General features: G+C 47.3%; 1 protein-coding gene and 1 long non-coding RNA gene across 9 annotated transcripts in view; one reads left to right on the top strand and one right to left on the bottom strand.

Annotated features, from left to right (window-relative positions):
* NAPEPLD (N-acyl phosphatidylethanolamine phospholipase D) overlaps positions 1–12,963 on the bottom strand; it is a 45,155-nt gene extending 32,192 nt beyond the window's left edge. The window contains exons 1-2 of one of the 8 annotated variants that reach the window (XM_070071203.1): positions 12,742–12,759; positions 2,704–2,767 (exon numbers count right to left, since the gene is read on the bottom strand). Coding sequence is in view for 2 of the 8 variants with exons in the window: in XM_070071201.1 (XP_069927302.1) it covers positions 2,704–2,767; positions 12,151–12,329 (243 nt within the window). In the remaining 6 variants the exon portion in view is untranslated. Of the gene's footprint in view, positions 1–2,703; positions 2,768–11,851; positions 12,089–12,150; positions 12,466–12,741 lie in introns of those variants that run through there. The other 7 variants (XM_070071201.1, XM_070071204.1, XM_008258322.4 and 4 more) reach the window with 7 other exon arrangements.
* Positions 12,964–13,038: 75 nt separating this feature from the next.
* The window catches only part of LOC127491645 (uncharacterized), a 14,602-nt gene continuing 1,274 nt past the window's right edge, over positions 13,039–26,366 (top strand). Inside the window, exons 1-2 of the long non-coding RNA XR_011387400.1 lie at positions 13,039–13,216; positions 24,683–24,797. This is a non-coding gene — a long non-coding RNA (uncharacterized lncRNA). The remainder of the gene's footprint in view (positions 13,217–24,682; positions 24,798–26,366) is intronic.

Genomic DNA, 26,366 nt, shown 5'->3' with positions numbered 1-26,366 from the left:
AAATCAACCTTTTTAAAGCTGGCTTACTTGTCCAGCCGGGAAAAATGGGAAAAAAAAGAGACATACACAGTAGCCCCTAGGTACTTCCTTAAAGAGCTGTAATGAGCAAATGACACTGTGGGTTAGCACTTCATACTGCTAGATAAACGTAAATTGTTATTGCAACTATGGTTCATATTCAGTAGAAGAATAAAGAAAATGCAATAGGACTTTTCCATACAACTGAGTTGCTTTTAAAGATCAACATTTATTACATTTTGGATTTTAAAACCTAGATTGCTGAAGTGTTTCTTCTTTCCTTAATAATTTTATGTAACAAAGGACTACAAAATTATGTAAGTTTGTTTATACTTTATTTTAAAAATAACAGTCTGTTTTCCTCTATTAATACATGCACACACACACACAAACACATACACACAATACAGCAGATTATTTTTATTTTTTATTTATTTTTTGACAGGCAGAGTGGACAGTGAGAGAGAGAGACAGAGAGAAAGGTCTTCCTTCTCCGTTGGTTCACCCTCCAATGACCACCACAGCTGGCACGCTGTGGCCAGCGCACCACGCTGATCCGAAGCCAGGAGCCAGGTGCTTCTCCTGGTCTCCCATGCGGGTGCAGGGCCCAAGCACTTGGGCCATCCTCCACTGCACTCCTGGGCCACAGCAGAGAGCTGGCTTGGAAGAGGAGCAACCAGGACAGAATCCGGCACCCCAACAGGGACTAGAACCCGGGGTGCTGGCGCCACAGGCGAAGGATTAGCCTATTGAGCTGCGGCACCAGCCTATATGGCAGATTTTTAGCACAGCAGTTAAGACACCACTTGGGATGCCTGTGTCCTCTATCAGAATGCCTGGGTTTGAGTTGCCACTCAACTTCCAGTTCTAGCTTCCTGCTAACGTACCCCTGGGAGGCACTAGCGATGGTTCACACACTTGGTTCGGGCTGGCGTTGAGATGCAGTGGGTTCAGCTGCCTTCTATGGCACCAGCAAACCATCCAGGCACTACCCTGAGTCCTAATTGCTCCACTTCTGATCCAACTCCCTGCTAATGAGCCCAGAAAAGCAGCGGAAAATGGTCCAAGTGCTTGGGCCCCTGCATCTGCCTGGGAGACCCAGATGTAGTTCCAGGATCCTGGCTTCAGCTTGATCCAGCCTTAGCTATTGCAGCCATTTGGGGAATAAACCTGCAGATGGAACATATTTCTCTCTCTCTCTCTCTCTCTCCCCTTCTCCCCCTCTCCCTCTTCCTCCTTCCCTCCCTCCCCCCCCCTTTCTGTAACTCTTTTAATTAAATAAAATTTTTAAAACATACTTGGGTCCCTGCCACTCATATAGAAGACCCAAACAGAGTTCTAGGCTCCTGGCTTCAACCTGGCCCAGCCTGGCCCAAAGCTGGCCACTGCAGGCAGCTGAGCTGAGCAGAGAACCAGTAGAAGGGAGCTCCCTGCATCCCTGCCTTTCAAAATTAAAAACTTTTTTAAAAAGTTACATGTCTCATAAAACACTTATCTGATTATAAGCAAAGGACAATTGTTTTGACAAATAATGCACAAAGAAATGATTGCTAACCAAAAGCACATAGGACTCTGATTACAGAGCTTAGAGAAAGATGAACACAGAACACAGTTAGACTCCTTGGGACACAAATCAGAGCAGCAGGTAAGATGCTGCTGTACACCTGCATCCCAAATGGCAGTGCCCGGTTTGAGTCCTGGCTCTTCTGCTTCTGCTCCAGCTTTCTTTTTTTTTTTTTTTTTTTTTTTGGACAGGCAGAGTGGACAGTGAGAGAGAGAAACAGAGAGAAAGGTCTTCCTTTTGCCGTTGGTTCACCCTCCAATGGCCGCCGTGGCCGGGGCGCTGCAGCCAGCACACCACACCACACTGATCCGATGGCAGGAGCCAGGTACTTATCCTGGTCTCCCATGGGGTGCAAGGCCCAAGTACTTGGGGCCATCCTCCACTGCACTCCCTGGCCACAGCAGAGAGCTGGCCTGGAAGAGGGGCAACCGGGACAGAATCCGGCACCCCGACCGGGACTAGAACCCGGTGTGCCGGCGCCGCAAGGCGGAGGATTAGCCTAGTGAGCCGCAGCGCCGGCCCAGCTTTCTATTAATGTGCACCCTGGGAGGCAGCAGGTGATGGCCCAGGTATCTGGACCTCCACCACCCATGTGCAAGACCCAGACTGAGTTCCAGGCTCCTGGCTTTGGCCTGGCCCAGCCTTTGTTACTGCAGTCCCTTTGGAGAGCGAACCAGCAGATGGAAGATCTCTTTAATATCAGCTTTCCAAATAAAATGAAAGTGAGCAAATAAAAAATTTTTAAACAAAAAATTACAGAACATTGCTTTCTTAAAAAAAAAGTAGTCAAGGACAACAAATGTTCTTGTCCATAAATTGCCAAAGCCTTTGAAAATTCTTAGTGTTAGACAAAAATCAATACATTGAACAAGTCCCTTCACAGGCTACCAACAGATTTAAATCACCAAAATGCATAAACAGTCTAGGTGTTTCCCCTACAATAAGACATTTTCCCTATATGTGAGTAAGAAAGCAAAGCTTTGGTTAGAATTAGAAACAAGAAAATAAACTACAGGCCTAAGGACAAAGTTCATTTAAAACATGACTTGAAGGGGTGAGCATTTAACCTTGCAGTTAAGACACCTGCAACTTGTATCAGAGTATCTGGGTTCAGTACTCACCCGACTCCAAAATGCAGACTCGGGGAGGCAGCAGTGATGGCTCAAATAATTAGGTTGCAGCCACCTGTGTAGAAGACCTAGAATGAGTTCCCATCTCCCAGATGCAGCCTGGCCCAGCCCCATTACTGCAAGCATTTGAGGAGTAAACCGAAAGATGGGAGTGCTTCTTCTTCCTCTTGCTCTCCCTCTTTGCCTCCCAAATAAAATATTTTTTAAAATGCTTACTTATTTATTTGAAAGAGTTACAGAGAGGGAGGAAGCGAGGTCTTTCATCCACTGGTTTACCCCCCAAAAGGCCACACCAGCCAACACTGGGCCAGCCGAAGTCAGGAGCCAGGAACTCCATCTGGGTCTCCCATGCAGGTGGAAGTAGCCCAGGGCCTTGCGCCATCCTTCACTGATTTTCCTAGGCCATTCGCAGGGAGCTAGATCAGAAGTAGAGCAGCTGTGACATGAACCGGCACCCATATGGAATGCTGGCATCATAGGTGGTGGCTTAACACACTACACCACAATGCTGGACCCAAAATAAAATTTTAAAAAATTAAAATATCAGGGCCTATGCTGTGGCGTAGTAGGCTAAGCCTCCATATGGCATCGGCATCCCATATGGGCTGCCAGGTCAGGTCCCAGCTGCACCTCTTCTGATCCAGCTCTCTGCTCATGGCCTGGGAAAGCAGAAGATGGCCCAAGTGCTTGGGCCCCTGCACCTGCGTGGGAGACCTGGAAGAAGCTCCTGGCTCCTGGTTTTGAATTGGTTCAGCTCCAGCAGTTGTGGCCATTTGGGAAGTGAACCAGTGGATCTCTTTGTCTGTAAAAAATTAAAATGCAACAACACACAATTGGAATCCTTAGGATAATCACACTAAAATGTCATGTTATGGCAAATTTAGAAAAACATGCATAAAATAATGTTTACTGAAAATATCTAGTTAGATTCTCTTTAATACCTTAAAATAATACAAAAACACAAAGTACAGATTCATTTCTGGTATAGAGAATAATACCTAAGCAATATACAGAATTACAAAACTGAAAAGGTTGGGGGAAGTTGAGGAGGAAAAAAATACTAAGTTAATTCCTACAGAACTTGAAAAAGTATCCTAAGGCTGTAAAGTGATGTTAAAGCTTCATTTACCAGTCCTTCAACCAAGATTTTAACAAAAACATGCTTCTAGAAGGTGCACATTCTTTCTCTATTCTTCTTCATGATCAGCTATGCATAAAGAAAAACTTCCTGTTTAAAAGCATAACCTATTTAAAAAAAAAAAAAAGCAGAGGAGAAATGGAGTTCTCATAGCTCCTGTACAGAAAAAAAAAAAAAAGGAAAATGGGAAAGACTGTACACTTCTTTCTGACTTCAGCCCTAGTTCCAACTTTTACTGAATTGTAGCCTTTAAAAAGTCACCTAACACTGTTGCGACTCACTTTCCCTCCCTGTAAAATGAGGGGCCCAGGGTGCACCTCTAAGGTTCCTACTTCTCTAAAATTTTAACAATCTGGCTGAACCAACAGCCAGCTCAGGCCACCAAAGAGGCTGTCCCTTCGTCCCAGGCCCTGGTCTGGCCCTGCCAATCTCTACTTCCCGGGCTGGGCTGCTAAGTGATAAGCAAAGCATCTCTCAACTGACCACAGCAGTTATCTGCTGGGCAATAGGGAATTCCAAAGGTGAATCAGGTAGACCAGGAAGCTGCTGGGAGCATGACTCCACAGTTCAAAAACTCCACAACCAATCTGAAATCTGACACATCAAACAGCCACCTCACTTTCAACCATGTTAAGATTTCAGACGTAATTTGCAATGGCCTCGACTTAAGGCATCTGTAAAGTCATATTTAGCAAACGTTGTTTGAACGTCTACTTTAATTAAGTTCTAGTCCTCCCAGTGCTGGGAGGAATGTGAGGCTCTGACCTCCAGTGACCCAAAATGGCTGGGGGGGAGGGCATGATAAGCAATCACACAGACAGGGGCTTAATCTCACGTTTACAGAGGTGTCCGCTCTGAAAAATGAAAACGGTATATATCCAGAATCAGGCATTCCAAAACCCTCGGCCCCAGATCTGGAAGTGGTGAGGAGTCCTGCTTCCTTACACACTGCTGGTCCTGAGCCAGTGCTGTGACCAGGTGTCAGGCGTGCTGAAAAGGCTCATTGCCTTCTGCAGGCAGACAGCAGCAGCAGAGCCCTGAGGTCAGCAGAGACGGGGGAAAGCAGGAGAGGCACCGCCAGGTCACCCAAGCCGCTGACTTCCCTCACCAGAGAATTTGGCGGAAGGGCAGGTGCAATATTCTGCCCTCAAGACCTGCGTGGCCCATCCTTTAAGAGAAGAGGGTAAATGACAAAAAAGCAAGCCAAGGAAACAAGGCCAGGCGCACCCCCTGGGGTTGTAAGCTGTTCAGAATGCTGCCTGGAGACAGTCCCAAAAGGTCAACTAATAGGATGCTGAAGTTCAAGGGAACATTGAGACCTCTAAATTCAATTCAGTGTGCTTTGTAGAAGAATAGCAGGAAGTATAAATTCCAAAAGTATATATACATTATATATTAGTATATTATATATATAATATATAATACATATATACTATATATGTATATACTATACATATACTATATATGTATATACTATATATATTATATATACTATATATACTACTATAAATGGATTCAAGTGTATATATATATATATAACTAGGAAAAGGGACATAAAATATTACAGAAAAAAAAACTTTAAAAAAATAATTCCTGGGTCAGCATTGTGGTGTAGCAGGTAAAGCTGCAGCCTTGGGCCGGCATCACGGCTCAATAGGTTAATCCTTCGCCTGTGGCACAAGCACCCCGGGTTCTAGTCCCGGTCAGGGCGCTGGATTCTGTCCCGGTTGCCCCTCTTCCAGGCCAGCTCTCTGCTGTGGCCTGGGAGTGCAGTGGAGGATGGCCCAGGTTCTTGGGCCTTGCACCCGCATGGGAGACCAGGAGAAGCACCTGGCTCCTGGCTTCAGATCAGCGCGTTGAGCCGGCCACAGGGCGGCCATTGGGGGGTGAACCAATGGCAAAGGAAGACCTTTCTCTCTGTCTCTCTCTCTCTCTCACTGTCCACTCTGCCTGTCAAAAAATAAAAATAATAATAAAAAAAAAGCTGCTGCCTGCAACACCAGCATCCCATATGGGCACTGGTTCATGTCCTGGCTGCTCCACTTCCAATCCAGCTCCCAGGGCCTTGGAAAAGCAGTGGAGTATTCTGCCCCCTGTCATTCACATGGGAGAGCCAGGTGAAGTGCCTGCTGGCTCCTGGTCTGCAGGAGTGAACCTGCAGATGGACCGTCTCTCTTTCACTCTGTTTCTCTCTGTAACTTTTTCAAAATAGATAACTAAATATTGTAAAACAGATAAAATAAAAAATAATTCCTGAGGCAAGCACTGTGGTGCAGCAGGTTAAGCCATCACTTAGCGCCGGTTTCAAGTCATGGCTACTCCACTTCCAGTCGAGCTTCCAGCTAAAGAAATCCTGAGAGTCAGCTGATGATGGCTCAAGTGGTTAAGCTTCTGCCACCTATGTGGCAGACCTGTTCAGAGTTCTGGGCTCCTGGCTTCAGCCTAGCCCAGCGATTGCAGGCACTAGGGGACCTGGGGAGTGCACCAGTGGATGAAAGATTTCCTTCCTCTTGCTCTTCCTAAAAAAAAAAAAAAAAAAAAAAAAAAAAAATTCCCAATTTTGCCCCTCGTCATCCTTTATTAGCCTTAGTTTCATAATTCTTCGTCCAGTCTCTGGTGCATAGTAAGCCGTCAGTAACTGCAAGCCACTACTTTATTATGCTCTAAAAAGGGCTTAATAAGGGTTAGTAGATGTTTTTATCCTAGGCCGTTTTAAAATTTCTACGCGAATACAATACGGGGGCTGCAGGAAATGACATGAACCCTGGAATCCATCTGTGTTCTTACATCTGAATAAGAGAGAGCCTGCCTTTCTGGACTTCACACAACCTTTAAAATTAAAACAAGGATTCCTACCCAACCCCACACATGGCTCCTGCAGCCTCCACCAATTCTGCCCGATTCACCAGGAGGCTCCTGTCATCAACCCTGAACAGTCCCATGATTGTGAAAGTCATAATCCTGTTCTCCCACTGTCCTTACTTCCCCGCATTGCCCTCCATACAGGAACAAAAACTGCAAACTCGGTACTAACGCTGGCCTCATGGAGACCCCGCACTTTCCCCAGGGCTTGAAGTCCCAGTTAAAATGAGGTGTTTCTCCAAGGTAATACTTCTCACAATTGGAACAGGCAAGCAAAGCCAGCTCTGGAGAAATTATGAGTCAGTTTGCCTCGAAAGCATTTCAGTGTTTTCTCTCTCCGCTTATCTTAGAACTCCTCCTACCTCTTCTTTCTGATCACAAGAAGGTATCGAGAAAAGATCCCATCTCCAGTGTGACGGTCATAGGAAAAGCCATGAGAACCCTCCCTAGAGTACCTCCAAGGCCATTGGCTCCAAAGCCTTGGACCTGTGATCCTCAACCTGGCTGCACATCACAAGCACCTGCGGAGCTTCCGACCCCATCCCGGAGGTTCCTGAATCAAAGGCTGCACTGGGGCTGTAGTAGTTTTTTCAAAGCTCAGTTGGTGATTCTGTCCAGAACCAAAACTTTATATATCATCAGTCACCAAAGGACTGACCCACAGGACTCTGCAGTATCTCTAGAATGTATGCTAGCCTGGCAACTGCCCACCTTGGAGTCTCCTCTTCCTGCCTCCCCGGCACTCCAGGTTGGAGGCAGTCTAAACCTGAGACTGCTACATACTGGCAACACCACATTCCTGGATACAAAGTTCAACAGCACACAGACTCCAACTGGTTCATTTGAATCACAAATTCTACCCTGTGCTCCTAGGAAGCCAAACCAAGCCAAGCCAAGCCAAGCCAGAAACATACAATCAGTAATGATTCATACTAACACACCACAGCCTGGACATAAGGCGCACTCAGTTATTGATGGGATGAATAAACAAACTGGAGATTCAGCTCCTAATCACTCTTCATCTCACACCTAGTTAATTATTTTTGAAAAGATCTACTGGGATCAAATAATCTGAGAAGGAAAAAATACCCAAAGGGCTGAGAGACAAAGAGAACATTCTATTAACCCTACTGGTCACTGAAAATAAACACTGAAGCGTCTTGGGCAGTGGCTGAGTTCAGCAGTGCACAGTGGTAAAGACTAGACGGTGCTCACAAGGAAATCCAGTCTCCCTCTGCCCCCCGGGGCAGAATCGCCTGCTATCAGGATTACTATACCCTAATTACTCTACTCCAGCCTCCCAGCGAGGCATGGTCATGTTGGTGACACTGTGACTGATGTGATTCAGGCTCAAGTCTTACATGTACATGGTGCTCCTGGGAGTCTCCTCCCACAAAGCACTTGTCTTCATTCTTCCTGCAGCCTGAGCCAGCAGCATGAGGGTCACATCCTAGAAATGGCATAGAGGAGATCCATGATTTTGGGGTCTACCTTACCAGCTGACCTGCCCAACTCTGGACTTCTTTGATGTGAGAAACATGTTTTTTTTGTTTTAATTTGCATTTACCCGAAAGGCAGACAGACACAGGGCAAGCTCCCATCTGCAGGTTCAGTACCCGAAAAACCTGTAACAGCCAGGGCTGCGCCAGGGTCTGGGAATTCAATCTACGTCTCCTGCATGGGTGGCAAAGACCGAACTACTTGAGCCATCACCACTGCTTTCCCAAGGTCTGCATTAGCAGGAAGCTGGCACTGGAAGTGGAGGCAGCACTCAAATCCAGGTACTCAGATAAGGGATGCAGGTGTCCCAAATGGCACCTTTAAGAACGACTGCAGAAGGCCGGCGCCGCGGCTCACTAGGCTAATCCTCCACCTTTGGCGCCGGCACACCGGGTTCTAGTCCCGGTCGGGGTGCCGGATTCTGTCCCGGTTGCCCCTCTTCCAGTCCAGCTCTCTGCTGTGGCCCGGGAGTGCAGTGGAGGATGGCCCAAGTCCTTGGGCCCTGCACCCCCATGGGAGACCAGAAGCACCTGGCTCCTGGCTTCAGATCAGCGTGGTGTGCTGGCCGCAGTGGCTATTGGGGGTGAACCAACAGCAAAGGAAGACCTTTCTCTCTGTCTCTCTCTCTCTCACTGTCCACTCTGCCTCTCAAAAAAAAAAAAAAAAAAAACTGCAGCAAACATCGGCTCCAAGAACCGTATTTGAGCGCAGTCTTTCAAACTGGCCCAAACTAACCTTGGTACAATTAAGACAGGATAGAAACAGGACTCACTCAGTCAAGTCCCTTCTGATCTGACATGTAGCCAGCTCCAGCTCCAAATCAACCAATCAGGAGCAAGAACCATCTGGATCCTGAGTAGCAAAAGACCCCCTACTGCCCAGTTGGGAGACTTCCCCAATCTGCACACAAGCCCAGAATAGCCCAACAAGGCCATCCTGGACAACACCAGCATTTGGACCCTGTCTTGAACTTTCATTAGTTGCTTAGCTATAAAATAGCACAATATTAAAACAAAGTTGAGAGAGCTTTCCATGAGCTAGGCAAACCAAAGGAATGAACACAGCAACTTGAAAAGGGAACGGAAAAGAACAATTTTCAGAACAAAATATGACTGCCATCTGACAGCCCTAGCATCATGCTGTAGGCAACACAAACAAGTATGTGACCAGGTTAAGGAGTGCTAGAAACAGCGAGATAGCCTGGTGCTTCTTTATCTGGTAAGTTCATTCTTATGGCTGAGAGAGATTACAAAATTAGGCAGAAGTCTACAGGCATCCATTGTTCCATCAGTGTGTTACTGTCCCTTAATCTGGGAAGGCCTCCAAATTAGATAAACACGACAATCTGCTGCATTTAAGGGGAAAAACAGAATGTTCTAGGAAGCAGGCACAAACTGAATTTCTGGGTCCGGTGGTGAATTATGCTGACCCATCTACTGGCCAGGCCTATGCCTTGGTAGCCAATGGTACCGACAGCTCACAAGCTGTCACCCAGGTTTAGGGGTGCAATCTATGAATGAGCTGTGGACCAACGCTGCTGACCCATGCTGTTGACCCAGTCCCCTGGACCTTGGCCTCATCAGTACTCTAACAAGAGTCAGCTAGTGTTCATCATCTGCACAAGGCTGGCCCCGGCAAGACAATTAAAATCACCCAGGTCTCAGTTTCCTGTTTTGTTCATCCGTGGAATGGGGTTAATAATCTCACATTTTTCATGTCCATAAAATCAAACTAAAAATAAATACATAAAAAATACTTTGTAAATGATAGGAGGAGCTTTGTAAATGAGAAAGTCAAAATACATTAGTTAACCATCTGGGCAGAAGGCTGCATCGCTGACCTCAAACTGCCCCTGCAGGTATGGGAATTCGTATGGAATCTGTCACAAAAGGCTGTTACGAAAAGACTTACATACACAGTCAATGGTTACTGAATTCAAAAGACAGTCAAGCAGAACACTCTAGATTATAGGTGGGTGGAATTCTCTAGTATTATGGGAGTTAGGATGAAATACTGCTTGAACCTTATGCTGAAAATCACTTGGGTATTTTTTTTTCATGCCAGTTTTATACAGACGTTCAGGATAAAAGTGTTCTGAAGCAGTGAATTACATGCACAGTTCATCTCCCTAATAACACGTCAGTGAGAACACTTTTTGCTTGTATGCATTTCAACCTAAAATACCCACATCCCTGCAGCCATGTTCTTATTGACATAAAGAGAGGGGGGAAGGAATGGAAAAATCCACTACAGTCACAGCTAGCCACCACTACAAAGAAAAAGCAGAATGAAGCAACTCAATTAAAGGCAACTATTACTTTTCCAATTTTCCAAACAGGCTAAATGTTCATATCAAAAACAAAAACAAAAAAAAAAAAAAAAAAAAAACACCTGTTTCCCATGCTGACAAATGCCCAAAGTAACATAATATTCTTTTCAAACAAACACATGAGGATGACTATAGAGATGAAAGTATGATTGAAACCCTGCGTTGTGATGTTTATATTCAAATGTTCTTCATGAAGTAATAGCTGGGCTAGTTAAAATGCTGAATTTCACAATTGGAACCTGTACAATACATCTTGTAACTATGCATGAAAACAAGGGTGTAGCGAGTGCACTAGGTAGTCCCATCTCTTGGAGACTTACCATACTTCTTGTAGCAAAAAACTAAGATAAAAGTAAAATCTTTGCAAATTGTGACTGTACCTTCAGTTGACTTAAAACCCTTTCAACCCCTCAAGCTCTGTCTTAAATTCTTCCTGTAATTAAGCCCACTTGTGCTGAGTGTTGTCTTTCGAGGATCTTGCAGCAACACCAGAGTGTGCAGGGATTTGGGTAATTGTTTCTTTTTAAAGATTACATAACTTCTTTCTAAACGAAGTTGACATCTGAAGCTAAATCATAACCAATGTAACAGAATGGAAAAGAACGTCCAGTTTTCAACAAACGATGGAAATGGCTGAATTCACAGACAACCGCATCTCAGGAGTGACTTTTGGAACCAACGAATCAGAATGGTCATATAGCAAACAATTCATGCTTAACCGAAGCCAACTATCACATAGGTAACAACCTACATACAGTAAAGCAAAGACACAACTAAATGACTTTTTTAAAGGCTATTAATTTGTCTCACCCCCGGATTTCCCAGGAGTCCGTGGCAGCCTACTTATCCCAACTACCGTATCTTATCCACGGGGGGGGGGGGGGGGGGGGGGGGGGATCCCTACCTGAATACCTACTCTGCAGACCCCGCAGGAACAACCGATTTAAGAAGCAAACCGCCCCAGCCCAGAAATTTCAAGAACGCAGCGCCTTCCCCAACGCCACCTTGTCCCATTACTTTGCTCTTCATTTCCATGCCATGGTTAAATGAACACACTTATTTCAAGGTAAAAGCAGCGCAACCTGTTGGAAAGGGGCTTCGGAGGCTAAGTCCTAGAGACGAGGCAGAAGTCAGTGACTGAGAGAAGTTGTCCACCCATCTATTTGTATGCAACCTAAAGAAAATACCCCCTCGCGTATTCAGACAGCGAAGACGCAACCCAGCCATCTGCTCGAGAGATAGGATCTGACACGAATCCCAGACACGGCGATTCGCCCGAAAGCGCCGGGGGACAGCCTGCGGCTCCTCACCCAGGCAGCTCCAGGGATGCAGGCTCCGCAGCTCGCGGGTGCGGGCGCTCACCAGAGCAGCGCGCCCAGGATGCGGCCGGGCTGGGGCTCGGCTCGGCCAGCCGAATGCGCACAACCTCAGGCGTGCCGAGCGCTCCGCCCCGGGAGACCCGGGAGGAAGCCGCTGCACAGTCGCCGAAGACCCGCCCGGCCGGGAGGAAGCAGCCGGAGCGAGCGCCCTCGCCAGGCGCTCGCCCCCGCCCCGGGCACGCGGCCGGGGGGCGGACCGAGGGAGCGGGACGCGGAGCGCGCGGGCTCACCTGGCGCGGAGGGCGGCCGGGCGCGCGCGCTGCCGCTGCCACCGCAGCGCCCCCGGGCTGCCTGAGGAGCCGCAGCGGCCGGCGCCCGGATTCCACCGCCCCCGGCCGCGCCGCGCCGGCTCCGCCGAGGGCGCCAACAGCTGCTGCAAACAGCGCCTCAGCGCTCGCCTCCTCGCCATCCTTGGCAGTGAGCCGTCGGTGGGGGCTGCGCGCGGCGCCACCCGGCACCTCGGGGCCGCGCGGGGCCCCAGGCCGCCGTTCGGCTCGCCCCGCTTTGCCCGGTCACTCAGCCATTGTGACCTTGGGCTGTGGCAGCCAGGCCGCCGTTAGCCCCGCCAAGGCCCCCTGGGCCCGACTTGACCAAGATGGCCGCCCCCGCGGGCCGGGGCGCGGGGCCATGTTGGTAGGGGAGGTGCAGCACGCCTGCCACTCACGCACACGCTCCGCCCGCGCCTTTCAGGGGGCCCCCGGCCGGCGGCGTGCCATGGTGTGAGCACCTATATTCCTGGACACCTGCCCCAGCTGGTGACCCGATAGGCCCCTCTCACCGCTCGCTCGGGAGTAACAGACCGGCGTTTGCTAAATACTTACAGCCTCTGGCGCCAAAGCCTGGCAGGGAGGAAGCCAGGCTGTTAAGTAGAAGAGTGTGCAGCCTGGTCACCGTGTGCTCTCTTGTCAGAGTGATGTCACTTCGTCCTGGTACACACGCTTATCACTTTGATTTACATCCTTATTGCTAATGACCAAAGAGTATGAAATGGCGACTGGAGTTTTCACACTGGCGCTTTCCTTTTCACGCTGCAGGATGAAATTGGTTTTCAGAGGAGAAAAAACTTCAGTATAGGCCCATCGCAATAGGATTGAAGAATGGACCAAGAGCGCGCGCGCGGGGGGGGAGGGGGGGGAATTTCCTCTGGAAAAGTGCTTTCAGGTTGCGTCCATGGGCTAGAAAGAAATAGCCTCTGCCTGAGGTCATTGTCTGCGGGAGGAAAGAAGCAAGAAACACAGACCCTACATGCTGATAAGACCGCAGAAAGTGCCGATGAAACCGTTGGGCATCTTGAAAGTGAGTGTGCCCGTGTGATATTGCACAAATGCAAAGACTGAATGTAACTGTGGACTTTATCTCCTCGGGCTCACTTGCAGTTGCTGCTGAATTCTGTTGACTTAAATGTGATTAAGGGTTGCTTGTGCCTGGGTGGAGCTGAGCCTGCAGGAACTGAAAAATACCCCGGGTGTAACAGGAAAAAAAAAAGTAACATGCACACCCAAAGGGAAGTCATTGCTCAAAAGTTCTCCCATAGCGCTCTTGGCTAAGGATATTTTTATTATTTTATTATTTTATTTATTTAAGAAACAGAGTGCCCAATACTGATTCACTCTCCAAATGCCAATGCATGGCCAGAACTGGGCCTGTCCAAAACCAGGAAACAGGAACTGCAATCCGGGGCTCGCATGTGGATGTCCCGAACCCAACCACATGAGCCATCACCACTGCCTCTCAGGGTCTGCATTAGCTGGAGGCAGGAACTGGAACTCGGAATCCATCCCAGACACTCAGGTGGGACGCAAACATCTTAACCAATAGGCCAAACACCCACTCCGGGAATTGTCTAAAGATGCTCTTTCTTACCTCAATTCTCATTAAAAAAAAAAAAAAAAAACTGCAAATGCACAGAAAATAGAGGTTACTTCTATAATACCATTTGAATTAGTTACAAAGATCAAAGTACTTCTCCAAATTGTTCAGCTGTCTCTCCTGAGACTAAGAACATTAGCTTCCTAATTTTTTTTTTTTTTTTTTTTTTTTTTTTTTTGACAAGCAGAGTGGACAGTGAGAGAGAGAGACAGAGAAAGGTCTTCCTTTGCTGTTGGTTCATCCTCCAATGGCCGCCGCGGCCGGCATGGCTGGCGCACTGCGCTGATCCAATGGCAGGAGCCAGGTACTTATCCTGGTCTCCCATGGGGTGCAGGGTCCAAGCACTTGGGCCATCCTCCACTGCACTCCCTGGCCATAGCAGAGAGCTGGCCTGGAAGAGGGGCAACCGGGACAGAATCCGGCGCCCTGATCGGGACTAGAACCCGGTGCGCCAGCGCCACAAGGCGGAGGATTAGCCTATTGAGCCGCAGCGCCGGCCCTTTTTTTTTTTTTTTTTTTGGTTCCTAATTTAATAACATCATCACATCTGAAGAAAACAATGATTTCCTGATATCGACTAATATTCAGTCTGTATTCAAGTTTCCGTGATTGAATCCAGAATGTCTCTTATAGGTTTGTGTTTCTGAACTAAGATCCTCTTGGTGCTTCTGTACTGCATTTGCTTTTTATGTTTGAGTAACAGTGAAATATTCACTTCCTGTTTCTGTGCTTTTCAGAGAGACAGACACTCGCAGGTGTTTTTCCCTGAGAGCCACAGCTTTCGTTAAGCACAGCTCTATGTACACGAAGAAAGAGGTCTTTTAACACGGCATTCACGTTTATAATCGGAACTGCGTTGAGTACATAGTGATGTTTATGCTTCTGTAACTCTCCAAATACTACATAAACTTTGTGGACTGTGGTGTAACTAAAGTGTAACTGATTGAGTTTTTCCCTAGACAGTGAAAAGAAGCTGTTTAGTATGAGAATTCATATCATGCCAGGCAAAACCTCTCATTTGTGCTGCTTCACAGTACGGAGCCAAATGAACTTTGTACCCTCAGCATTTTACTCACGGTTTAATTTTAGATCCTGACCTGCTGAACTGGGCTTTATTTGTCTTTCCCTTTTATGCCACCCCTAGAGAGACAGCAATGATAACCATTTGTCTTCTAAATTGTTACTTAAGTTTAAAACGTTAGTCAATGCTGTAAAGACAAAGGGCAGATTTACGTAATTCCCTAAAAGTGCCTAATGCCCACTGGAGACTAGTATTAAATGGGATTATTTTAATAGTTCATAGATGATTAGGTGCTACTGAAATTACTTCTGGAGAAAGCTTTAACATAGTAGATCTCAAGCTAAATGAGTTCTGGAATCAGTACCGTCCTCTCTTCTCCTAGCTCTAGGGTTAAATGCACACAGAGCACCACAGCACTTTAATTCAATCTGAACTTAGAGCAGCAGGTATGGAATTCATGGAAATACTGTGTTCACTCCCAGTCAAATCAGTATTGTTTTCCTGATTGTTAGGAAACTGTAGATGACCAGCTTTGTGGTGTAGGCCGTTAAACCGCCGCTTGGAATGCTGGCATCCCTTATCTGAGCACTGGTTTGAGTCCTGGTTTCTGATCCAGGTTCCTGGAGAGGCAGCAGATGATGGCCCCTGCCACCCATGTGAGAGACCTGAGGAGCATTACTGCTCTTGGCTTCTGCCCGGCCCAGCTCTGACTGTTGCAGCCATTTGGGGATGAACCAGTGGATGGAAGATCTTTGTCACTCTGCCTTTCAAATAAATGAAGTTGTTTGTTGTTTGTTTTTTTTTTTTTTTTTTTTATCTATAGATAGCTCCATATAGCTATAGGAAAAATCCTGGGCAGATAAATTCTTTTTTTAAAAAAAATTATTTTACTTATTTGAAAGAGAGAGGGAGAGAGAGAGTCTTTCATCCTATGGTTCACTCCTCAGAAGACTGCAACAGTCATGGCTGGGTCAGGCTGAAACAAAGATCCAGGAGCTTCATCCGAGTCTCCCACATAGGTGGCAGGGACCCAAGTACTTGGGTCATAGTCTGCTGCTTTCCCAGGTGCATTAACAGGGAGCTGGATTGCAAGTGGAGCAGCTTCGACTCAAAGCTGCACTTAAATGGGATGCCAGCATTGCAGACAGAGGCCTAACCAGTTTTTCCACAGTGCTGGCCCCTAGCTAAATTCTAATCATTATTCTGCCATTAACTACAGTCTAAAATACTACTCCTGCTACCTGCTTCACCTTACTGCTCCCCACTGAGGTAACAGTGAATGGCACGCTCTATGTCCACTTGTAACCTGTTACTGTAGACAAAGGTGTGGGGAAAGTATGTAAACACAAGGTGTTGGCTCCAGGGAGAGGACGATTGCATTGGGCTGTGGGTCAGCAGGCCTGTGACAGCCAAATCTGACCTGCCACCTGTCACTGTGTGTGTTGGACTCAATCTATTGATTTTTTTTTTTTTTTTTGACAGGCAGAGTGGACAGTGAGAGAGACAGAGAGAGACAGAGAGAAAGGTCTTCCTTTGCCGTTGGTTCACCCTCCAATGGCCGCCACGGCCGGCGCACTGCAGCCGGCGCACCACGCTGATCCGATGGCAGGAGCCAGATGCTTCTCCTGGTCTCCCATGGGTTGCAGGGCCCAAGCACCTGGGCCATCCTCCACTGCACTCCCGGGCCACAGCAGAGAGCTGGCCTGGAAGAGGGGCAACCAGGACAGAATCCGACGCCCCGACCGGGACTAGAACCTGGTGTGCCGGCGCTGCAAGGCAGAGGATTAGCCTAGTGAGCTGCGGCGCCTGCCCAATCTGTTGATTTTTCAGAGCACCAAGTCCTCAACAACTGTAGTACAGCAGAGGTTTTCTCTTTTCCTTTTGATTGTGGTTAAAACAATTATAAATGTGTAATTTAAAGTTTACCATTTTAACCATTTTAAAGTATATGGTTCTACAGAAAGCATAGACACGTTGCTGTGAAATAGATTTCTAGAACGTTCCATGTTATAAATATGAAATCCTGTACCCGTTAAACAGCAACGCCTGTCCTCCCTTTGTCCCCACCTCACCCCCACCCAGTTCCTGGTAACCAATTCCACTCTCTATTTCTATGAATTTGATTATTTCAGATAGGTCATAAAAGCGGATTCACCAGTATTTGTCTTTTGGTGCCTGGCTTATTTTATTTAGCATAAGGTCTTCAAGGTTCCTCATGTTGTAGTAAGTGATGAATACTATTCCCCTGTGTGTATATACATTGTGGATTGCCTCCAGGTCCTAGTTGCCATGAAGTGTTGCTATGAACAAGGGGATCCAAGCATCTCTTCACAACCCTGCTTTCGATTATTTGGGGTATGTTTCCAGAATGGGATTGCTGCAGCATATGGCTCTCCTATTTTTAATTCTCTGAGGAGACTCTGTACTGTTTTTCATAGCTGTTGTAAATAATTGCACCATCTTACAGTCCAATCAACAGTGTATAGGGGTTCCAATCTCTCCATACCCTGGTCAACACTTGTTATTTTCTGTTGTTTTGATGGTAGCTGTCAAATAACGGGTTTGAGGTGATTTGGTCTGCATTTCTCTGAAGATGGTGAGCATCATTTCATATGCTTATTGGCAGTTGGTGTGTCATCTGTGGAGAGATGCCTATTTAAGTCCTTTACCCATTTCCTTTATTTAATAATACTTTATTTGAGAGGCAGAGGGATGGATAGAGTGAGCACCTGTCCTTTGTTTCACCCCATAATACCCACAATGACCAGCGCTGAGCCAGAATCAAAGCAGGGAGCCAAGAACACAATCTAGGCCTCCCATGTGAGTCTTGTCTCCCAGGGTCTGTATTGAGCCATCACTGTTGTCTCCCAGGGTGTGCATTGATAGGATGCTGGAGTCAGGAGCTGGAGCCAGGAAATTTTTTTTTAAAGTTTCATGGCTATCTCTTTATTTTATTTTATTTTATTTTATTTTATTTTATTTTATTTTATTTTTTGACAGGCAGAGTGGATAGTGAGAGAGAGAGACAGAGAGAAAGGTCTTCCTTTTGCCACCGCGCTGATCCGAAGGCAGGAGCCAGGTGCTTCTCCTGGTCTCCCATGGGGTGCAGGGCCCAAGGACTTGGGCCATCCTCCACTGCCTTCCCGGGCCACAGCAGAGAGCTGGCCTGGAAGAGGGGCAACCGGGACAGAATCCGGCGCCCCGACTGGGACTAGAACCCGGTGTGCCGGCACCGCTAGGTGGAGGATTAGCCTATTGAGCCGTGGCGCCGGCCTCCAGGAATTAAATCTAAGCATTCCAGTGTGAGACCCAGGCATCTTAGCCACCTGGGTAAACACTGCTCTTATCCTTTTTTTAAAGATTTACTTTGCTCCCCATATGAGTGCCAGGGCTTGACCAAGCCAAAGCCAGGAGATTGGAACTCCACTGGAGTCTCCCACTTGGATGGCAGGGACACAAGTATTTGGGCCATCTGCTGCTGCTTTCCCAGGCACATTAGCAGGGAGCTGGATGGGAAGTGGAGCTGCCAGCACTCAAAATGTCACTCATGTGGGATGCTGGGATGCTGGCATCAGAGGCAGTGGATTAACCCACTGTACCAGAGCACTACACTACACCCACCCATTTCTTAATTGATTAAGTTGGGGTGGGGGGCAGTGCTGTGGAGTAGTGGGTAAAGCAGCCACCTGTAGTACTGGCATCCCATGTGGGTGCTGGTTCAAGTCCTGGCTGTTCCACTTCTGATCCAGCTCCTTTCTCATGTACTTGGGAAAGCAGCAGAAGATGGTCCAAGTCCTTGGGCCCCTGTACCTATGTGGAAGATCTAGAAGAAACTCCTGGCTCCTGGCTTCAGATTGGGCCAGCTCCACCCATTGTGGCCATCTGGGGAGTGAACAAATGGATGGAAGATCGATTCTCTCTCTCTCTCTCTCTCTCTCTCTCTCTGCCTCTCTATAATTCTGCCTTTCAAAGAAAGAGAAAAAAATTAAAAATAAATTTTTTGTTGTTAACCTATGAAAGTCCCTCATAGATTTTGAATATTAACCCCTTATTCATTATATGTTTTGAAGAGATTTTCTCCACTTCCTTATGTGACCTTTTTACTTTGTTGATTGTGTCATTTGATGCACAAAAGTTTGTATAGTCCCATTTCTCTATTTTTGCTTTTGTGGCCTATGCATTTGGTATCAGATCCCAGAAACCATTGCCAAGTCCAATATCATGAAGTCTTTCCCTTATGTATTCTTCCAGGAGTTTAGTGGTTTTAACTTGCCATTTGTTTTTCTATGGCCTGTGAGCTAAGAATGACTTTTTTTAGTTTTATGTGGTTGGAGGGAAAAAAAAAAAAACAAACAAGTGAAGAATAGTATTTTGTGACACCTAACAATTAAGTAAACTTTTATCTTGGTACTCATAGGTAAAATTTTGTTGGCACAAGCTATACCTACTCCTTAACTTATTGCCTAGGATGGCTTTTATGCTGCAACAGAAGAGCTGAGAAGTGGTAAGAGACACCTGAACGACAATACCTAAAATAGTAGCTCTCTGGCCCTTTATAGAAAAGTTTGCTGCCCCTGTGTTAGGTACTCTTCCCAATAAAAAAAAGCTAAAGTATAGGGGCCAGCACTGCAGTGCTGGCATCCCATATAAATACTGGTTTGAGTCCTGGCTGCTCCATCCTGATCCAGCTCTCTGCTAATGTGCCTGAGAAGGCAGCATAAATTGGCCCAAGTACTTGGGTCTCTGCCACCCTTGTAGGAGATTCAGGTGGAGTTCCAGGCTCCTGGCTTCATGCTGGCCCATCCACAGCCATAATGGTCATTTTGGAGACTGAATCAGCAGATGGAAGATCCCTCTCTCTTTCTAACTCTGTTTTTCAAATAAAATAGGCTTTTTTAAAAAAATTTTTATTTTTTTTAATGAATATAAATTTCCAAAGTACAGCTTATGGATTACAATGGCTTCCCCCCCCCCCAACTTCCCTCCCACCCGCAACCCTCCCCTTTCCCACTCCCTCTCCCCTTCCATTCACATCAAGATTCATTTTCAATTCTCTTTATATACAGAAGATCAGTTTAGTATATATTAAGTAAAGATTTCAACAGTTTGCACCCACATAGAAACACAAAGTGAAAAATACTGTTTGAGTACTAGTTATAGCATTAAATCACAATGTACAGCACTTTAAGGACAGAGATCCTACATGAGGAGTAAGTACACAGTGACTCCTGTTGTTGACTTAACAAATTGACACTCTTGTTTATGGCATCAGTAATCACCCTAGGCTCTTGCCATGAGTTGCCAAGGCTATGGAAGCCTTTTGAGTTCACCAACTCTGATCATATTTAGACAAAGTCATAGTCAAAGTGGAAGTTCTCTCCTCCCTTCTGAGAAAGATACCTCCTTCTTTGATGACCTGTTCTTTCCACTGGGATCTCACTCACGAAGATCTTTCATTTAGGTCATTTTTTTTTTTTTTTTGACAAAGTGTCTTGGCTGTCCATGCCTGAAATACTCTCATGGGCTTTTCAGCCAGATCCGAATGCCTTAAGGGCTGATTCTGAGACCAGAGTGCTGTTTAGGACATCCACCATTCTATGAGTCTGCTGTGTACCTCGCTTCCCATGTTGGATTAAATAGGCTTTAAAAAAGTGTAGAGTCAAGAACTCAAGGTCCAGGGTTGTGTTAGCAAGTTTTTAGTAGTCTACTCAAAGGAAGGGAATTAAAAAAAAAAAAAAGTTATCATGAGGCCATCAATGTGGCACAGAGGGTTAAGCCACCATTATAATGCTGGCATCGCACATCAGAGTAAATGTTTGAATCCCAACTATTCCGCTGTTGTTGGCATTTGGGAGGTGAACCAGCAGAAGGATTCTCTCTCTCTTTCTCTCTCTCTCTCTCTCTCTCTCTCCTCTCTCTCTCTCTCCCACTCTGCCTTTAAAATAAATAAATCTTTTTTATTTTATAGGAAACTAAAGTAGCCATATGTATTTCATGATTAAGAAAATTAATAGGAGCCAGTGTTTGTGGCTCAGTGGGTTAAGCTGCTGCTAGAGATGCCAGCAATGGTTTGGGTCTTAGCTGCTCTGCTTCCAGTCTGGTTCCCTGCCTGTGTGGGAAGGCAGTTGAAGATGGCCCAAGTTCTTGGGCCTCTGCTACCCATGTGGGAGACCTGGAAGGTGTTCCTAGTTCCTGGCTTCAGCCTGGCCTAGCCCCAGCCATTGCAGCCATTTGGGGAGTGAACCAGCAGATGGATGATGTCTCTCCCTGTCTCTCTTCCTATCAAATAAACAAGTAAATCTTTTAAAAGAAACATTTTCTGCCAGTGTTCATCCAGTCATGGGCCCTGATGTCAGTGATTGCTATTTTCAGGAGTTCCCCAGCCTTCCAGCACACTTCCAGCACAATTCACCACAACTAGGATGACATCTGTTATGAGCAGAGGAAGAACAGACTATGGCCTTCTTCCCTGCTAAGGTCTGACCAAACCCCTCAGGAGTGCCCGATTCTCCCCAGACTAGGTAGCAAATGAGAGTTACTCATCCCACACCCCTTCTCCTCTACCCTTGCTTTGCCAAGTCCCCAGCCACAAACAGGTGCATGTCTTCTGCATGCTTCCACTCTGATCACTGAATATCATTCTCTGTCATAAACTGAATACCATCCATCCCACCACCAACCAAAATATCTGCTTCCTAACTGCTGAAATCTGGGAATGTCACCTTGTGTTGCAGGAGTCTGCAGGGGGGTAAAGACCTTGGATGGAACTATTAGCGTGCATTCTCCAGATGAGCTCTAAATGTAATCTCGAGGGTCCTTAGAAGAGGAAGGCAGGAGGGATACGGGGGTTGGAGGGCTGGGGGGTAGGGATGGGGTGACAGCTGTGCCGAGCTTGGAATGATGCAGCCATGGCCAGGGAATGAAGGCAGCCTTTAGCAGCTGGAAAGGCCAGGAACAGTCTCCCCTGCAGCCTCTACAGGGGCCCATGCTGCCAACACCTTGACTGCAGCCCAAGGGAAATTATTTCAGATTTTTATTTCCAGAGAGCTATTGTGTTTAGTCATCAACTCTATGGTAATTTGTCTCAGCAGCGATAGAAAATGAATACATACTCTTTTATTTTATTTCTACTTTTTTAAAGACTTATTTTATGTATTTAAAAGGCAGAGTAACAGAGAGAGATCTTCCATCTGCTGGTTCACTCTCCAGATGGCCACAACAGCTGGGATTGGGGCAGGCCAGGCCAAAGCCAGGGGACTGGAGCTCCATCTGGGTCTCCCATGTTGGGGACAGAGGTTTAAGCACTTGGGCCACCTTCTGCTGCTTTCCTAGGTGCGTTAGCAGGGAGCTGGATCGGAAGCAGAGCAGCCAGGACTTAAACTAGGCTCCAATTGGGATACCAGCATCACAGGCAGCTGCTTAACCTGCTGCACCACCAGGCCAGTCCATACATACTCCTTTTAAACAGTCTTTATATATGTATAAAATGTATAAAATATTTGTGAAGGGGCTGACATTGGGGTGCAGTGAGTTAAGCGGCCACTTGCAATGCCGGTGTCCCATCTCATAGTGCCAGTTCCAATCCCAGCTGCTGAGCTCCCTGTCCAGCTACTTGCTAAGGTGCATCCTGGGGAGCAGCAGATGAGATGATGGCACAAGTACTTGGGCCCCTGCCATCAATGTGGGAGGTCCAGATGGAGTTTCTGACTCCTGCTTGGACCTGGCCCAGCCAGTCTGGCCATTGCAACCTTCTGAGGAATGAACTAATGGATTAGAAGACTCTCTCTCTCTCTCTCTCCCTCTTCCCCTATCTCTTTCTGTTGCTCTGCCTTTCAAATAAACAAATCTTAAAATATTTGTCAAATTAGCAAAACACTAATGAGTAGATAGGACTACAGACCTAGACTTCATAGTGTGACTTCCAGGTTAAGCTGTGAAAGACTCAATTTCCAGGCTTTGTAGGACCGGTTTCCTAGATGGGTGCTAGGGGTGATGGTTGGAGGCCAAGAAGAAGGGAGCAGATGACCTAGAACTGGGAAAGTCAGGGCCAGCATCATGGTTAAGCCACCATCTGCAATGCCGGCATCCCATATGGGCAATGGTTCAAGTCCTGGTTGCTGCATTCCCAATCCAGCTCCCTGCTAATGCATCTGGGAAAGCAGCAGAAGATGACCCAAGTAATTGGGGCCCTACACCCATGAGGGAGACATGGATGAATCTCCTGGCTCCTGGCTTCAACCTGACCAAACTCCAACCCTTGTAGCCGTCTGGGGAGTGAACCAGCCCATGGAAGAGATTCTCTCTCTCTCTCTCTCTCTCTCTCTCTGGGGTGTGTGTGTGTGTGCGTGCTTGTAACTCTGCCTTTCAAATAAATAAAATAAATCTTTAAAAAAAAAAAAAAAAAAAAAAGAAGAAGAAGAAGAACTGGGAGAGTTGGCTCCTTGTCCTAATCTAAGTCATTCACTGCCTTAGGCCTGTGTTTCCTTGTCAGTGAACTAATGAAATTTATCCACACAATCATAAGATCCCTTCTAGCTCTACAATTCAGACCTGCAGCAGAACGCGTTTCCCTTTGAATTTCACGTCCACATCTGATTGCTGTCACAGTTCCTCTCTGGCTTCTGCCGCCAGAAGCCCAAGTGTCAGAAAAGGTGCACATCTGAGCTCAGGCACACATTGCTGTTTTTTTGTTTTGTTTTGTTTTGTTTTGTTTTAAGATTTATGTATTAATTTGGAAGGTGGAGTTACAGAGAGGCAGAGAGAGAGGGTCAGTCTCCCATCCTCTGGTTCACTTCCCAAATGGCCAAAACAGCTGGAGCTGCACAGTTTGAAGCCAGGAGCCAAGAGCTTCTTGCAGGTCTCCCACATAAGAGCAGGGGCCCAAGGACTTGGGCCATCTTCCACTGCTTTCCTAGGCCACAGCAGAGAGCTGGATCAGAAGTGGAGCAGCCGGGACTCAACCTGGTGACCATATGGGATGCTGGCACTGCAGGTGGAGGCTTAACTTACTACACCACAGCGCCGGCCCCAGAGAAGTTTTGTTTGCTTGTCACCATCGCAAGTTCCAAAGATGTCATGTCCACAGGACATTCAGGTTCTTTTACAATCGGACATTGGGTTTCTAGCTCTTTCCCCATTATTCAGTTTCTTTGAATCAACCCAGTATTACAAAATATCTGCTGTGAAGTCATCAGCATATTTTCATGATAAATCTAAAATCAAAATACACAGAAAACAAAAATATTACTGTTCAGACGGGAATTTGGCTTAAGGCTTATTTATTGTAAAAGAAAGACTGTCGTGTGAGTGTGCAGGTGTGTGTGTGTTTTCTTGGTAGAAAAGTGGACTTAAGGAAAATGGTCTCTGCACCTATTGTGACTGTTCCTGTCTGGCATCTTTTTGTCTGCTTCCTAGCATCCTGGTTCCTGTCGTCTGGCATCTTTTTGTCTGACTCCTACCACCCTGGTTCCTAGCTCTGCCACACCCCCACCTCCCACTCGCCGCCGTGCCACCCCCCCCCCCCCCCCGCATTGCTTGTGTTCCCTCCCAGAGGTCAGTGGCTGCGCACTGGACTCACCGGGGGCAAGTCAGGCAGGGTGGCAGTCCTTATGAAGCGCTCCCTGGCTGAGTCGCGTTGAGTTCAGCAGCTGGAGCGTGGGGAAGGTGCCGCTGCTGCGCATTGGCCACCCAGCCTACATTCTTAGATGTGGCTGATTAAGGATCCGACCAAGGAATCAGGAAGGGAGCGCCAAATCACCACACTGAGCGGCTGGCATTCCCTGTCATCCTGTGCAGAATCTTAAAGGCTGGAGAGAGGAAGCCATCGTCAGAGCTTCTGTAGGCCAGAATTAATGGCTGCTGTGTCCCGTCAGGTGGTTTATGAGATACCAGCACGTGGACCCTGAAGAGGCGGTGAGGATTCACGTGGACGTTCAGACCAAGAAATCTGTGGCCATTCACTGGGGAACCTTTGCCTTAGCCAATGAGGTGAGTCTGCTGGCGAGAAGCAGGGCGTCGGGGACGTGCACGAGCCTGAGAGGGCTCTGGCGTCCCTGTCCCCAGCTGTGTTTTCCGAGGCTGCACGGGGCGTCGGACCCTGCACAGTCATCACAGTCCCTGCATGCGTGAGGCTGGAATGTCGCCCCAGTTAGTCACGACATACGCACCTGCAGAGGGAGAAACGGTCCTCTTTCTGGGCTGGTTTCTTTCTAGTTAACAAAGCATGAGTTTACATAACCAAGCGTGTGTGTAGTCCCGGGGGTAGGACAGGGAGCCATCCTGTCTTCCCCTGCAAGGAGGCTTTCGTTCTGGTGGATGATGGGAGACGCACACGTGAGACGGGTGTTGGAAGGGGAGGTGCTGTAGTGCGGCACAGATGGTTGGTCTCAGAGTTAGGGCCTGTTTCCCCCAGGAGGGATCGGGCAGGCCTCACGGGAAGAGTGGTGCCTGAACCTGGCTGTGTGAAAGCTGGAGGAAGGCGCTGCCATGGGGGGGGGGGGGGGGGCAAGCAGGTGCTCGGAGGCAGCAGGTGTGGGGCATGGTGAGGAGTCAGTTCAGCAGGAGGGTGGACGATGAGGAGGGCCATGGAGAAGGAAGGCTGGGCAGTGTGGAGCTTTCTAGAAATGTGTTATTCACCCAGTAAACCCTGATCTGGCGTCTACTGTGGACCAGACATTGGGATTCGTGAGGCTCTAGTCCTAGGTGAAGGCAGAAGAGCTGATTGTTCCCTGAGGGAGCTGGCGCCTAGAACTCTGCTACTAGCCTGGGTTCTGGGATCCTGCATACGGTAGGTTACAGCCTTCTCTGTAGAAGCTCCCAGCTTCTGGCTTCAGATTGGCCTAGCTCTGCCTGTTACAGCCATTTGGGAAGTGAGCCAGCGGATGGAAGATCTCTCTCTCTCTCCCTCTCTCTCTCTCTGCCTATGTCTCTCTGCCTTTCAAATAAAGAGATCTTTAAAAAAAAAAAAAAAAAAGGCAGAGTGGCAGAGGAGAAATCTTCCATCCACTGGTTTACTCCCCCAAGTGGCCACGGGGCCAGGTCAAAGCCAGGAGCTTAGTATTCCATCTGTATCTCCCACCTGCTTGCGCATGGAGCCAAGGGAGCTGGATCAGAAGCAGAGCAGCTGGGACTCTATCCAGAGCTCCAATTGTGTATGCCACTGTCACAAGCTGGCCCCAGTTAGACCTTTTCAAAAAAGAAAAATAGTAATGACAAGTTCACTCCCCAAATGTTTGCAATGACCAGGACTGAAGCCAGGATCTGGGAACTCAGTCCAGGTCTCACACGTGGGTGGCAGAGACCCAACTACTTGAGCCAATACTGTTGCCTTTTGGTGCTGTATTAGCAGGAAATGGGTCAGGAGCCAAAAATGGGAATTGAACCCAAGCCCTCTGATAAGCGCTATGGGCATCTTAATGGCTAAGCTAAATGCCTGTCCCTGCCATTTAACTTTTAAAGCAGTTACTAATTTAAACTCTATTTGTTTCCATTTCTATTTCTCAAACAAGAATGTGGGTTCCTAATAGGTAAACACTGGGTTTTTTTTTTAAGGTTTCT

This window comes from Oryctolagus cuniculus, chromosome 3 (assembly GCF_964237555.1).
Source record: "Oryctolagus cuniculus chromosome 3, mOryCun1.1, whole genome shotgun sequence".
Taxonomy (NCBI): Eukaryota; Metazoa; Chordata; class Mammalia; order Lagomorpha; family Leporidae; genus Oryctolagus; species Oryctolagus cuniculus.
This window is presented reverse-complemented; position numbering and strand designations above follow the sequence as displayed.